This window comes from Miniopterus natalensis, chromosome 4, assembly GCF_054644295.1.
Source record: "Miniopterus natalensis isolate mMinNat1 chromosome 4, mMinNat1.hap1, whole genome shotgun sequence".
Classification (NCBI taxonomy): Eukaryota; Metazoa; Chordata; class Mammalia; order Chiroptera; family Miniopteridae; genus Miniopterus; species Miniopterus natalensis.
This window is the reverse complement of record NC_142084.1, coordinates 45,641,831-45,657,026: the sequence shown is the minus strand read 5'-3', so window position 1 is coordinate 45,657,026 and position 15,196 is coordinate 45,641,831. Positions and strand designations below refer to the sequence as shown.

The 15,196-nt window shown below is 38.2% G+C and overlaps 1 protein-coding gene across 1 annotated transcript; it reads left to right on the top strand.

Moving 5' to 3' along the window:
• The first annotated feature begins 6,800 nt into the window (after nucleotides 1-6,800).
• On the top strand, nucleotides 6,801-15,196 carry FGG (fibrinogen gamma chain). The gene is made up of 10 exons (XM_016197802.2): nucleotides 6,801-6,857; nucleotides 7,294-7,338; nucleotides 7,529-7,712; nucleotides 7,822-7,915; nucleotides 9,588-9,718; nucleotides 10,021-10,154; nucleotides 11,088-11,272; nucleotides 12,659-12,936; nucleotides 14,313-14,479; nucleotides 14,991-15,196. Exons 1-10 carry the CDS (start codon nucleotides 6,801-6,803, stop codon nucleotides 15,003-15,005), a joined length of 1,290 nt encoding a protein of 429 aa, XP_016053288.2. The 3' UTR covers nucleotides 15,006-15,196.

Here is a 15,196-nt window from a genome sequence, read left to right as displayed (position 1 = left end):
TCCTGGACTTGGGTAAATAGAATTTCCTCCATGTTGTTTATAAAAGATGAAACACCCTGTTCTGAATTTTTACTTAATTTGTTTCTTTATGGATGAGCATGTCCTGGTTAGTCTTACAGGAAGGCAGTTTTTCAGTAACCTACTGGCACAATAGTTATCAACCAAGAATATGACTGACACTCTGGTCTTCCTTGCAAAACAGTCAGTAAATATTTGGGCTTTTACAAATCATATCTTTGTTTACCAAGTGGAGGTCACTGCTCCACCACTCGAGGTAAAGCACACACAGCAATCCCCATGTCAAGAAGGGTAACGTATGTCACCTTTCAAGGATGAAGCAAGGTCCTTCAAAACGGCAATAACAAATGAACTTTTATACGCAGCATATTCTTTCTGGATTTAACTTTGAATGGAAAGGGACTGTAAGTGCAATCACAGTTCGATAGTAAACTAACCCAAGTAGTTAAAATTTTACACAAAGATACAGCTCATAAATATTTCATTTGCCCTCATTCAAGACAGAAGCTTTGAGCAAATGTGGGCATTAAGCGGGATAAGATCTCTCTTTGTTGAGCTCATAGCATTTTCTATTCTTTCCACCTTCCCTCTTTCTTTGGGAATATTATATAATTTTTCTCCTCAAAGATAATTTATTTGACAGAATCGCCAGAATTTTCATCAAACAGAGGAATGTAACTTGGCCACTTAGTTTGGTTTTGGTTTTACCACACTTGCTCTTGGAATTATTCTGCTAATCACATTTAGTGGTGAAAATTCTTTCAAAGGGTAGGGGGTCTCAAATTGTAATTTATGTGAAGCTAGAAACAAACAAACCAGGAACTCAGTAACAGACTAATTATTAGGCACAGCAAATACTTAAATCTAACTTCTCCATTTCAATTTGTCTAAACCCAGGGCAGCCTCAAAACATTCCTTAATCTCCAGACAAGATTAAACATGGCTGATTCTTGGCCATTTTTGTCTCTGAATGTAATTCCCATTGGGACAATCATTCTTTTTCTAAATCCCAAGCAAAGCACTTTTGAACACCCCTGCCCCTTGCTTGATGCCCCAATTGATACATCTTATAGAGCTTTATAAGCTCAAAACCCACCCTGTGGTTGCCTCTCTGCCCCCCAGTAAGAACTGCATATTGTTACACGGTTCCTGTTGGCTTTCTGCCTTTGATTTACACAGTGAAACTAAAAGCACGTTGTCCATAGAGTCACAAAACACATTTTCATTTTCACTTTCCTTGGGTTATTTTTATAAACAAAGCAAATGTGCTGACAGATAACTTTGTTTCCCTTAGGGGATATTTTTACTATTAGGTTGGACTGATTTTCAGCTTGCCAACAAATAATTTTCTTTCTGCCTGTTTTAAGGAAATCCAATTCTGAGGCATCAGGTTATACATTTAGCTTAGGTCTATAAATGGTTTATTAATTAGAAAAAATGGAAGTATCATTGTTAGCATTGATCCGAGCTTCCTGGGACCTCGGGTGGATGTATCTTTCTTTAAAGCACTGAGAGAATTCAGTTCATCAAATTCCATTGAATCTGAACTATGTAGTCAGCATTGAAAAACTACTTCCACCTATAATTGGACTGAAAATACAAACATTATAAAACAATTAAAATCCAGGTTTGAGAAAGACTGTAGAAGACCATACAGCCACCTTGTTTCTAACCCAGAAAAGATAGAAAGGCAGATTAGATACACATAGAGGGATACGAATATATGTAGTCTCCTATACACATATGCATACACACATCATATAACCTCTGCTAGGAACTCATTCCATCATGAATCAGTTCATAATAACATCCTGTATCTGTATGTCACCGTAGATCAAGAAGTGCTTCATGACTATACTTAGAGGCATGGTTAAGAGTACAGGCATTGGGCCTTTGGGTTGGAATCTGTTCTGGAACAGTAACCTTGCTTATATCACTGTAACCTCTCAAAAACTCTCTTCATATATAAGACGCAGATAATCACATCTCCCTCTAGGCTTGTTGTGATGATTAAATGAGAAAACATACAAAATCGCAACAACTAAACTACAGCAAGACATTGAAGAAGATGCTCAGAATCTGTGGCTCTTTCTGTTATTCCCTCAGGCCTACATCATTTTCCCCAGGTCAAGAAGTCTTAACATAACTCCACTAAATCGAATTTGAATTCAGCAAACAATGTTGGAGCATAAATGAGCAAAACAGATAAGGAGCTCATAGAGTGACTTATTTATGTACATGAAGACTGTTAGCAGTAGATGTTATATTTTCAAATCAGAACGCAAACTCTTGAGAGGCAGTTTGGGAAATTATTATTCAATAAACAAGCCCATTGACCTCTGAATTAAATAAAATGATTATTTTGGCTTAAATGCTACCTGCACTCTTTTCTTGGAAAACAAACCAGGAAGTAGAGGAAATTTGATTTGAGAAATATCCTTCTTTCCTGGAATTTGTTAATAATTTATGATTTATCAGAGGAAAAAACTGGCCCAAACATGGAAGAGAACAACTAGTTAAAATTTAATATACCCAGAGACTGAAGTCAGGGCCAATGTAGGTCACTGAAGCACTGCTGGCCATGTTTATTCTCTCAGAGAGCATCTTATCCAATAGGATTCTGATTTTGACTTGAGATTGTGGTAAAAAGCAAGTCTTTTCTTTAAAGCTGTAATAACACATCTCAGATTCCAATGCAAGTCAGCAAAAAGCCAGGAATACAAGTACTACTAAAATTGAGTAAGACAGAATTTCCAATTTCTTTAAGTGTTTATCAACCTTGTGCATAAGAGATTATGTATTCTCTCTCTATAAGATTTAACACAAAGTTATGAATTGGTATCTTAAATTCAACAAATCAGTATTTTATGGTCTCCAGCAAGAAGAACCACAATGACGACATGCTCTATCGGACACACTGTGCCTGAACTCTGATAAGAATGATACCGTCTCACAAAACATGCAGTCTAGTTCTATTATCATTTCATCTCTGATTGGTGGGATTAATTTAGGTGCTTTCTTCTCTGGGGAACATTACAGAATCCGCCTGCAGTTAGCAACAGATCATTGATTAGAGAAAACTTTTTGTAGCTGGAACAACAAAGCTTGGTCCCCATGAACCAGATCTGCCAATAATGATTCCTCTACAATTCTATGAAATAAAATACCCATTTATAAAAATTCCAATTGTCAATTTAAAACATTTGGTAATTCATAAGCCTTATAAACATTTACTTAACACTTTCTGTGAATCAGGCAATGTGCACAACATATTATTTCATTGATTCCTGGTGACAGTTCTATGAAGCATTATTATAAATATTTTTTTCTATTTTACTAATGCAGATATTGAAACTCAGAGAAGTTAAGTAACTTCTACTAAATGGCACAGTTAGTAAGCTGTACCAATGGGATTCAAGCTCTAGAGCTTTTAGCAACTACTTATGCATATTCACTTCAATTGAGTTATACTTTCCTGGAACAGCAATTCCTTAGTCACCTTTTATATTCAAATAAAAAGTAATCAAGAAATAGTTATTAGTACAATGAATAAATCATTGTGAATAACCAATCATTACCTATTTTAATTATATGTATTTTGAGGATAGGTAGGTAATATGAACATATAGTCAAAATTCTAAGTATACAGAGAATGGAAACTTTCCCCCAACTTATCCCTTAATTCTCCTGCCCCACACCTCTCCACAGAGCCAGACACCAGTAGAGTCTAGAGTGTAATCTTCAAATGATATTCAATGAATATGCTAACATGTGTGTCTATGTATTCTGTTATCTTTAAGTATTTTGACTTTGATTTTGTATGTAGTGGTTTTTGGTTTTGACTGGGAAGAATCTTTTTTAATGTAGTCAAACTTTATTAATCTTTTCTGGGAGTTGTGTCATATTTAGATACATCTTCCATACTCAAATATTATGAATTATTTCCTATTTTCTTCTAGTATTTTTATGGATTCTTCTTTTATATTTCAATATTTGTTTAATCTGTAATTTATTTTGGCATAAGAAGTTAGGTATGCATGCCACTTAATTTCCCCCCCAGATAGCTTCCCAGTTGTTCTAATGCCATACTAAAGCCGTACATTTAATAATCTTTTTCTTTTAAAAAAAATATATATATCTTTATTGATTTCAGAGAGAGGAGAAGAGAGGGAGAGAGAGACAGAAACATCAATGATGAGAGAGTCATTGATCGAGCCCGCAACTGGGCGTGTGCCCTGACTGGGAATCGAACCCTGATCACCTGGATCCTAGGTAGACGCTCAACCACTGAGCCACGCCAGGCTGGGCTTGGAATTTTTAATGATATTGATTTGTCTATTACTTATTAAAATTTTCCTTAGATATTTTATCTAGTTGTATGTTTGTGGTTGAAATTATAAGTATGATGGCTATTAAATAGGAGATGGCTATTGATTTCTGATTAGTAATTTTTATACACCCACCTTATCAATAGCTACTTATTTACTTTTACATAATTATCCTTGCCAAAGTCATTTAATCTTGCATTTGGAACTTCTGAGAGACATTAGAAGTGTAAACTTTAAAGGCTTGTTTTCAACCCAGTTCAATTCAATGTCATCAAATCATTATTGAGTGTTAAATATTGCTGTGCTAGGTGCAGTAGCCATAAAAATAAGTTGAGCATCTAATGGCGCATACTGCACGTATATAGACATTACAAGATTTCTACAAATGCTATGAAAGAGGCTGAGCTGGCCTGCAGAGTTTTGGTTCTTGTTTTGGAGGGAGTGGGAATCATGAAACAGGGCCTTCAGGTTGTATAGAAATTTGACAGGCAGAGATGCAGGAGTGTGTATGAAGCCAATCCAGGCAGAGGGTGGCACATATAAAAAGAAAAAAGCAGTCTGAGAGTACTATATGGTGCCATTGAGGGGACATAATGTAATTCCATTAGAGAAAACGCAGCAAAGGTAGGAAGGGACAATTACAATGTTTACATTCAGTATGGTCGGAGATAGGGAGTCACTGAAGGCTTTTGATCAGGCAAATGTCATAATCAGAACTACATTATAGGAAAATTAATCTGTCAGCAGTGTGACAAATGGTTTGGAGTAGGAAGTGAGTGCAGTGGAGGAAAGGAGATCAGTCAGCAGGCAGTGTAGACAAGCAGTCTGACAAGAACTAAGAAGGCCTCCTCTAAGCATGTTGGCAGTAGAAATAGAAGGAATAAAATGGAAGTGACACTGTGAAAATAGTTTTAACAACAAGCTTTAACAACTGATTGGATAAGTACATAAAGAGAATGAGGAAGATTGTGACTTTAATAATTGACTGGTGGTTGGACGATATGCTGGCAATAACTGATAAGTCAGAGAGAGGAACTATTAAAGAGGAGAGAAAAGACTACAAATCTGGTTTAGATATATTCACCTTGTTACCTTAATTATTATTTACTGAGTAGGAACATTTATCTTTGCTTCAAGTCAAAACATAAATAATCCTTTGTAAAGATTTAGAATTAAAGTGTTAGCATTTCTTTCAACCTAGATATATTTCTCCTACTAATGTATTTAACCAAAATCTGCAGTAAGCTTGGTTTCAGAGGAGGAAATGAGGGATAACCAAAACTTGAGAAATTAAGAATTGCAGCAATGCACAGTTGTAGATTATCAGTAGGAGATGATGATAAATGTGCTTTTCAAATATACCAGGAAGCTCTAGGGGCAGAGCCAATAGGACAGCCTTTCCCTAATATTTCATTTTACCCCATTTGCTCCAGCTAGGCTTCTAGTCACACACATGGGAGGTGCATTTTTCTTGGCCCTGCCTCCTGTACCCAGGCTGTCCTCTGAGGTGACTAGAGGGAACCTTAAGAAAAGCCAAGTGGGCTCCTGACTCAGTTCCCCTCTGTGGCAGATGCGGTGCCACGCCCTCCAGTTCTCTAAGACAAAGGGAGAGTTGAGTTCAAGAGCTCACAGAGAGCTGAGGACCTATGAAAATGGTCAACATATGAGTGAAGGGGGTGGAAAGGTATGAACTTCCAGTTACTAAATGAATAAGTCCTGAGTATGTAATATCCAAATGGTAACTATACTTAATAATACTGCATTGTATATTTGAAAGTTGCTAAGAGAGTAAATTGTAAAAGTTCTTATCACAAGAAAAAAAAATTGTATAACTACGTGTGGTGACAGACTTATTGTGGTGATCATTTTGCAATATATACAAATGTCGAATCAAGATGTTGTACACCTGAAATTAATATAATGTTATGTGTCAATTATATCTCAATTTAAAGAAAAGAAAGAAAGAAAGAGAGAGAGAGAGAGAGAAAGAGAGAGAAAGAAAGAAAGAAAGAAAGAGAGAGAGAGAGAGAGAGAGAGAGAGAGAGAGAGAGAGAGAGAGAGAGAGAGAGAGAAAGAAAGAAAGAAAGAAAGAAAGAAAGAAAGAAAGAAAGAAAGAAAGAAAGAAAGAAAGAAAGAAAGAAAGAAAGAAAGAGAGGTAACGGTCAACACAGAGGGGCAGGAATATATTTCCAGTGTCATTTGTTTCTGGGAATACTAACAAATTGGGACCTGGTAGAAAGCAAAGTCTCTTCCTGCCATAGCCACAGGTTAAAAATAATTATGTTACCTAATCCGTGGGCTAAGAAAGAGCTTTCGGCAATTTGGGCTGTGGCACCAGGCTCCATCTTAAGGCTGAGCCGGGTTCCCGGGTGGAGGCGGGCCGGCTGGGTCTGCTCTGGCAGAGGCCAGCCCTTGTGTTTGCTCCCGCAGCCCAGCCCTGGAAGAGATTGCATCATGCAACCCCCAGCCCCCTCCTCCGCGCAACGGCCAGGGCTTCACCGGCCGCTGCAGGTGAGTCGGCTGAAGAGGAGAAAGGCTGATCTGGGCCAAAAGGAGGAGCCTAAACCTGCGTGTAAAATCTGGGAACCTGACTGAGCCCAGGCCAGGATGAGGGAAAGAGACGGGAAAGACACCCTCCGCCTCCCGGGAAGGCCCGTGACCAGCTCCAGCCACTCGCAGGCCGTCCTGGCCACCCTCAGAGCTCACATAAAGGGACAACCGGAGCCCCAGAGGCCACAGTGCTGATACTTACAGGGCACCCCGACATCATGAGTTGGTCCTTGCACCCCCGGAGTTTAATTCTCTACTTCTATACCCTTTTATTGCTCTCTTCAACATGCCTAGCAGTAAGTGTGCTCTCCACAAGACATATTTGTTTTCAATGGAAAGCTGAAAAATAAGAAAATATATGATACACTAGTGAAATGTCTGTATTTTTCTCCTCTAGTATGTTGCCACCAGAGACAACTGCTGCATCTTAGATGAAAGATTTGTAAGTAGTTTTAATGTTTCTCCTTGTGTTTGGATTGCAGAGGGCGAGAGGGGAAAAGGAACTCTCTCACAAATATTGTTTGTCATTTTAAACTCTGTTTTTGAACATAGTCTAACTTTTACCTGTTTTTATCCACAGATTTTAAGAGTAGCTTTCATCAAGATTTTAAATCGCTCTGTTGTATTTTCAGGGTAATTTTTGCCCAACTACATGCGGAATTGCAGATTTCCTGAGTAACTACCAAACTGAAGTAGACAAGGATCTACGGGCTTTGGAAGAAGTCTTAGCTCAAGTGGAAAACGAAACATTAGCAGCCAAAGAACTGATCAAAATCATCCAAATCAACTACGATCCTGATAGCCCACCAAGGCCAAGTGAGGAACTAAATACCACTGACTGAGAAAATAATTTGTAAAGTTCTTTTGCTGTTGTTTTAATGATTCTATTTGCCTAAGCATTTCTGTCTCTGATCTCATATTGCAGGTAAGATAGAAGCTGCTACTAAGGAATCCAAAAAAATTATGGAAGATATTATGAAATTTGAATCATTGATTATATCACATGAATCAAATATTCGGTAAGTAGTTTTGTTTAAACTTATTCTCCAAGAGTGATTTAATTTTTTGTTTTTTAATATGTTTTTATTGATTTCATAGAGAGGAAGGGAGAGGGAGGGGGAGATAGAAACATCGATGAGAAATATCGATCGCCTGCCTCCTGCATGTCCCCTACTGGGATCAAGCCTGCAACCTGGGCATGTGCTGTGACTGGAATTAAACCATGTGACCTCCAGGTTCATGGATCAATTCTCAACCACTGAACCACACTGGCCAGGCAAGAGCAATTTAGTTTTTATAGATATTTGCAAACTTTGGTGGAATTAGTCTTTTCCCCCCGTTTTTAATATTTAACTGTAATTATGCCTGACCATCTGGAATGCAATGGAGATAGCATTTTTAGTGCAATATGTATTGTACTGGGTTAAAGCTGATTTTTAATAATCATGTGGGAGAAAGGTGTTCTAGACGTCTTCAAATGCTATTGTGACCATATTTATCAAAATGCTCCCCCAACCCCATCTGTCTTAAAACATACATTCAAATGGGAATTCAGGTGCGGAAACTAAAATTCTCTTTATAAGATTGTCAACAAATTGGTAGTGAGGAATTATCAAGCAGAGGCATAGGAAGGATATTGGCTACAAAAGTTAAGAGACTAAGTGTAACATTATAAAGCCATGTGTTGATCATGGCACAATGAATATGCTTTTATGTTCTCTCCTCCCTTCACTTGAAAGTAAAATGTCCCCATTAACAACTTCCCAGAGACTCATCAACTTCCTGAACAAGGGTCTCAGATGCAGTTTTAGTTTCTTCCTCAATTTTTTCCCCCTAAATTGTTTTCAAAGCAGCATAAAAAATAGTAACGAATGGTGGCTAGGGAGAAGTGGCCCAGGAGGGATTTCTCCCCTTTCTGGTATTAGAGGGCCATGATTATAATTGTTGTGATTCTTATTAGCATTATAAGTTGCATTATATTTGCCCATCACTGAAGTGGAAGAGACTGCTGTGCAGAAATTTTCTAAGGTACAGTAGAGAAAAAATCAAATGCTTTTTCTTTCCTTCTGCGCCAAAAGACACAACAGTCTGTGCAACGTAGACAGTTTTCTATCATTTCTGAATATGTACAAACAATCCTGTGAAAAACTACAAAAGTGGGGTTTTTTTACTACCCCAGCCTTTTCCCAAAGATCTGTAAATAGAAACATTGAGAAGGTCGGGAAAGTGTCTGTTGTTCAATTGTATGTGAGATAATGTCCCCGAAACTTTCTCCATGTAAGTTATAGATCATAGACCTTAAATAGGTCCTCAGGAGATCTGCAAGTGAAAAGCATAATTCATCACATGTGAATTACTGAACGGAGCCTTTTCTTTAAGAATATCCAGTCCAAAGAACGGCCATCAGGCAGTCTCCCGATTAACCAGGCTCTTTGATACACATGGTAAAAATCAGAATGACCACTGTTGAATGACGTGGCATTGTAGTGGACAAGGACTTTGTTTTTTCTTTTCCAGAAACCTTAGAAATGTAATTCATCTCAATTAAGTAACATAATTTTATTGTTTTCCCAAGAAATGGGGTAACTTATCAGGAGTAATTCTTGAAAAGATAAGGTGGTATTTTTAAATGAAAATACAAAATTACAGCCCTGAAGGGAATGCTCTGCTATCTTATTCTTCTGCTTATAGGTTTTTGCAGGACATATATAATTCAAATAATCAGAAGATCATTACCTTGAAACAGAAAGTAATCCAACTTGAAGGACAGTGTCAAGAGCCTTGCAAAGACACAGTGCAAATACGTGATACAACAGGGAAAGGTAAGTGACAGGCCGATATGGGGGTTCCCTTCATCAAAGCTAATGTATCAAGCAAAGGAGGTTTCATGTTTTGGGATGTATAGGAATAATTTTAAGAGTGCCTAGGCATTAACTCTAAAGTAGCCAATTGCCTCGACTTTTCTTGAGTAGCTAAAGATAGTTTGAAAGGAATGATGATGTGAGAAGTAAGAAAATGCTTTGTGGGAAATGAATAGTTTGTAACTTGTTAAAAGCTCATGTTCAAGGCTGGGGCAGTCTTACCTGAATTCGGACCCCAGGGTAAGCTTCTTCTCCTTCTTCAGATTGTCAAGATATTGCCAATAAGGGAGCCAAAGAGAGTGGGCTTTACTTTATCAAACCTCTTACAACTAAGCGGCAGTTCTTAGTCTACTGTGAAATTGATAAAAATGGAAATGGATGGACTGTGCTTCAGAAGGTATTTCCCCCCTCACCCTGTGTGTTTAAGAAACACTCAGATAAGCATCTGCCTTACCCTAGATACTTTTCTAAGCACCTCGTGAGCATCAACTCAATGAATCCTTGCGACTTCCCTGTGAGGTACATACGATTATTACCTCTATTTACAGAGGAGGAAGCTTAGGTACAAGAGGTAAAGTAACTTGCCCAAGATCACATAACTAACTAGTAAGTAACAGAGTCAGGATTTGAACCCAGGGAGTTTGATTTCAGAGTCTGTGCTTTGACTCTCTCCTATGCTGGCGCTGCTGCTGTCTACACATGATACCACATAGTCACACAACCATAGTGACAAAAACAAAATAAAGCTGGAAGGGACCTGTTTCATCAGTTAGATCAAGACCTATGGCTGCCAATTACAAAATGATGAAGTCCCCCAGAGAATACAGTTGGGCTCTTTCAAGACAAGGACCCTCTGTTTCCTGTCTGCCAGTCCCTGGCAGTTGCTGCAGTCGTTTTCCCTGTTTACCTCTGACCACTAATGAGTTACAACTAATCCTGCAGGGGGTGCTCAGAGGGGCTGGTGATGGAAGCTCTGGTTGGCAGATAGATCGAACAATGAGTTGACCTTTCCACCATCGGTACAAGAATCAGCAATATCAGGCTGGAGTTCTGAAATCCTCTAAGTGTCTTTTAAAAACTACCACTAATTTAGAATTAACCATGTGCCAGGTACTCTTTAAGAATTTCTCCTCTCATGGAATCTCTATAATAATCCTAAGAAATAAGCATCATTATGGTTATTTGACAGGTGAGGAAACTGAGGCAGCTTAACTAAGGTCATATAGTTAGTAAATGATGGGATCACATTTTCAACATATGTTTATAACACTTTCTTTATGCACACTGGTAACCCTGTTCTCTCCTTTTGCCTACGCAATTGTGTAATTAGAGGCTTGATGGCAGTGAGAATTTCAAGAGAAACTGGATTCAATACAAAGAAGGGTTTGGACATCTCTCTCCTACGGGCACCACAGAATTTTGGCTGGGAAATGAGAAGATTCATTTGATAAGCACACAGTCGGCCATCCCATATGTATTAAGAGTGCAGTTGGAGGATTGGAGTGGCAGAACCAGGTACTGTTTAGAAAGACTTAACTGGAATGTGCGCTTTCCAACCATCAATAGACCAATGGCAAAGCCAGCCTGACAAATGCAAAGAGCACATCCAGCCGTTTCTCCCAGAAGTCAACTTGCTTTTGAGGCAGCCCAAAGAGATGGGTCCGATCCAGGCTGGATCTGAGTATTTTGGTACAATCTCTTTACCCTGGAACCATACGGAATAATTGCTGACATTTCCTGAGCATTTAATATTTATCAGAAATCGAGCATGACATTATAATTTAATTTATTCCTAATAACTCTTTCATGAGGCAGGTAACATTGTTAATCTCATTTTACAGATTTAACTTACCCAAGGTCATATTACTCGTCTGTGGTAAAGGTTGGATTTGAACTCAGGTAGTTTGACTCTATAGATCATCTTCTTAAAACTATCTTGGTTGAAAAGTGAACCCAGCCTCTTCAGATTTCCTGGCTACCTTAAAATTAAATCAGCTAGCTCCTCTATGCTCAGAGCTATCTGGGGGCTTTGAACATTGTACATATACCTAATGAAAATTCAGAAAAATATCCAACTCTCTTTTTATGTCTATGAGATAATAAAATATGTTTTGTGTCCAAACACATATTTTTGTTTTTCAAATTTTCACCCAGAAAGTGCCACAGTCAGTAGATCTGCTCTGTGAGAACATCTCCCATTTCATAAGCACTGGAGACCAGTGAAGAAGCTAAATATTTTCTGGCAATCTCTGTCCATCTACCAAGGCCCATTCTTCCCTGCACTCCATAGAATCTGGCCCTCATTCATAATTTTTTTTTCCTGGGGAGAATCTCTCTCTGATCCCCCAGCTCATTTTGTGGGCCACACAGGGACCACTTCTTTTATGTGATGCTCTAGGAAGCCATCCTTATTGCCACCAGCACATTACCTTGGGAAAGAAAAATTCCTTTGGGACCTCACCCTTCAGATTGTATGAACAGCCAAAGGGACTCTAGCTCCTTCGAAACTGGTGCATTAACAGTCACTCACTGTCAGCTAATTACTGCTGTTTATGATAACTGTGTGAACAATGCTAACCATTTAGATAAAAGTGAAAATATAAAATTAGTCAGATTCATCCACACATCTGGATTTGATATTAGGATACCATAGGCAGTAAGCATTAAAATGGCTAAAGTTTTTAGTTTTCATTGAAACACTCTGAAGGCTTCTAGACCCATCCTAAGTGGTGCTGATGATATAGCCATTGCCTCCTGCCAAATTTGCAGAAAACTTAATTCAATGAACAAATTTCAGACTTAAGAAGCAACGTTAAAAATTCCAAACAATTATTTTATGGAAGAGGGACCTTCTGAGATCCCTACTGAGGCTCAAGATACGATGTCTCTATTTCTTTATAGTACTGCGGACTATGCCATGTTCAAGGTGGGGCCTGAAAGCGACAAGTACCGCCTGACATATGCCTACTTCATTGGTGGAGATGCTGGAGATGCGTTTGATGGCTTTGATTTTGGTGATGATCCTAGTGACAAGTTTTTCACATCCCACAATGGCATGCAGTTCAGTACCTGGGACAATGACAATGATAAGTTTGAAGGTAACTGTGCTGAACAGGACGGATCTGGTTGGTGGATGAACAAGTGTCATGCTGGCCACCTCAATGGAGTTTATTACCAAGGTATGGCTTTCTTCCTTACATATATGACTTAGTGTATAGTCTATATTTTAATAAAAAGTACAAATAGATTTAAGGAAATGAGAAATAATTAGTAAAGGTATTAGGGGGCTTATTATGTAGTTCTTTATTTTAAATCAGAATTATACCTGAAATTGGTCCCTTGACAAGAAATCCACCTGCTGCAAAATAGCCAGTGGTTTGTCATTGCACCTGGAATTACCACCATCAGAGTTGACACTTTGGGTTATGGTATCTCCTCCAGATTTACCACATATAGGATCTGGATAGACTAACCATATTTATGCTTGTTAACACATTAGCTTGGGTCAGCTTCACGTGAATGGTGTATCAGAGATAACCAGTGAGCAGTAAGCCAGTGTGTGGAGGAATGGAGTAAAGAGCAGGAAATTGTTGGTAAGAGCAGGGGTCCATGGAAGCTTGAGCAGGAGTTCAGCCTATGAGTCTAGATACTTCCTTTAGGATGGGGGAAGACAAGCTACAGTTTGCTGTAAGGCTGGAGTAGTTACGAACACTGATTTTACTTACTGACAAACTATTGTCACTACCCAACAGTTAGTAGGGGAAACCCTACTGATGCCAGAAGATCCATTAAGATGAGCAATCTTACCTCTTCAGGGCATTGTCCTAGCCAATAGATGGCTTAAAATCCTCTTAAAAATGATTTAAATCTACCTTTTTGTTTTCACAACATTTTTTACATAACTTATCTTTGCACCCACAAACCATATAATTAGAAGAAATTCTCAGGGAAGGTGTTTGATCCCTATGACCCAGAGTAGCCATGTTCATAGCCTGGGGTGCCCACCAGTATTGGACTCAGACATTCCCTTACAAAATTACATGAGATCTGGTGCTTCTGGGCAAGGAAAAGGCAAATCAACCTCATCTCCACTTTATAATGGAGATGTGAATAACATTCCAGACCGTTTTCTAAAGTCCTCCTACTTTCCAGTGCAGTTGTGTTTTCAGATGACCTGAAACCACCTGATCAGGGACTGTGACTCCTGCCATTCTAACCTCCCTGCAGTAAGATGGTCCATAGTAGCTGAATCAGGATGGCTAAGCTCAGGCAGAGAGACCAGCTGGGGAAATTAGGTTCTAGCGCTGTGAGTAGTGAATATATTTAAAGTATGACTGTGACCAGACAGTACAACACAGAGGTAAGGGATTGTTTAATAATCCATTTATTTATAATTGTAAATTGAAATTTTAGGGATCTTCAGGGGTATTTTCAGTTAGTTGATAACACTATAAATTTGATGTGACAGTGGGCATCATGATTGGCAGTTCTTTACAGACTCTCCAAGGTAAGGAAATCCAAGAGCAATGACATGCCCATCTACAATTTGTCTTAGGTGGCACTTACTCAAAGGCATCTACACCTAATGGTTATGATAACGGCATCATTTGGGCCACTTGGAAATCTCGTTGGTATTCCATGAAGAAAACCACCATGAAGATCATTCCGTTCAACAGACTGGCCAGTGAAGGGCAGCAGCAGCACCAAGGGGGAGCCAAACAGGTCAGACCGGAGCACCTTGTTGAGATAGAAGAGAGATAAATCACTTTGCCCGAGAACAAACTGTTCATTCCTAGTGGCCCAGAAAGTTTCAGAAACTTTTCTGGAAGTTCCTTCTCATTTTCTCTTACCATATTTATCAAGTTTGTCTGACATTAAGGATATTTAGCCTTAAGTGGAAATTATAACTTACTTTGGATTGTATTCCAAAATTACAGAACTCAGAGTCATTTAAAATTTGTTTATTTGATGAGATAACATTTTAGCATATTTCCTAGGTGTATAGGAAATAATTGCCAAATTTTTTACATTTTAATGATCACATGTCATTTTGCCTCAGTGATTTTTAAATAGTAAGTACATATTTTTAGTACATCCTAATAAAATAGGAGTAAATTCTAGCATTTCAGATGCCTAAGTATTCTTCCATATGTATTGCCCCTAATATTTATATTTAATTCTTTTTAAATGGAGACAATGATATCTTTTTAATATATTTTTATTTTGGTCATAGGCTGGAGACATTTAAAAGACCATTTCAAAAGTGATTTACTTTTTTAAAGGACTTTATCTGAACATATAAAATATATTTTTCATGTGGGACAATGGACTCGTAAAGCTGCACTTGAGAAAAAAGAACCCATGTTGAAAACTTCACTAACAGTTTTATGCTGGTGATAATTTATCTACACACCATTTCAATAAACATTTTGTTTCCTA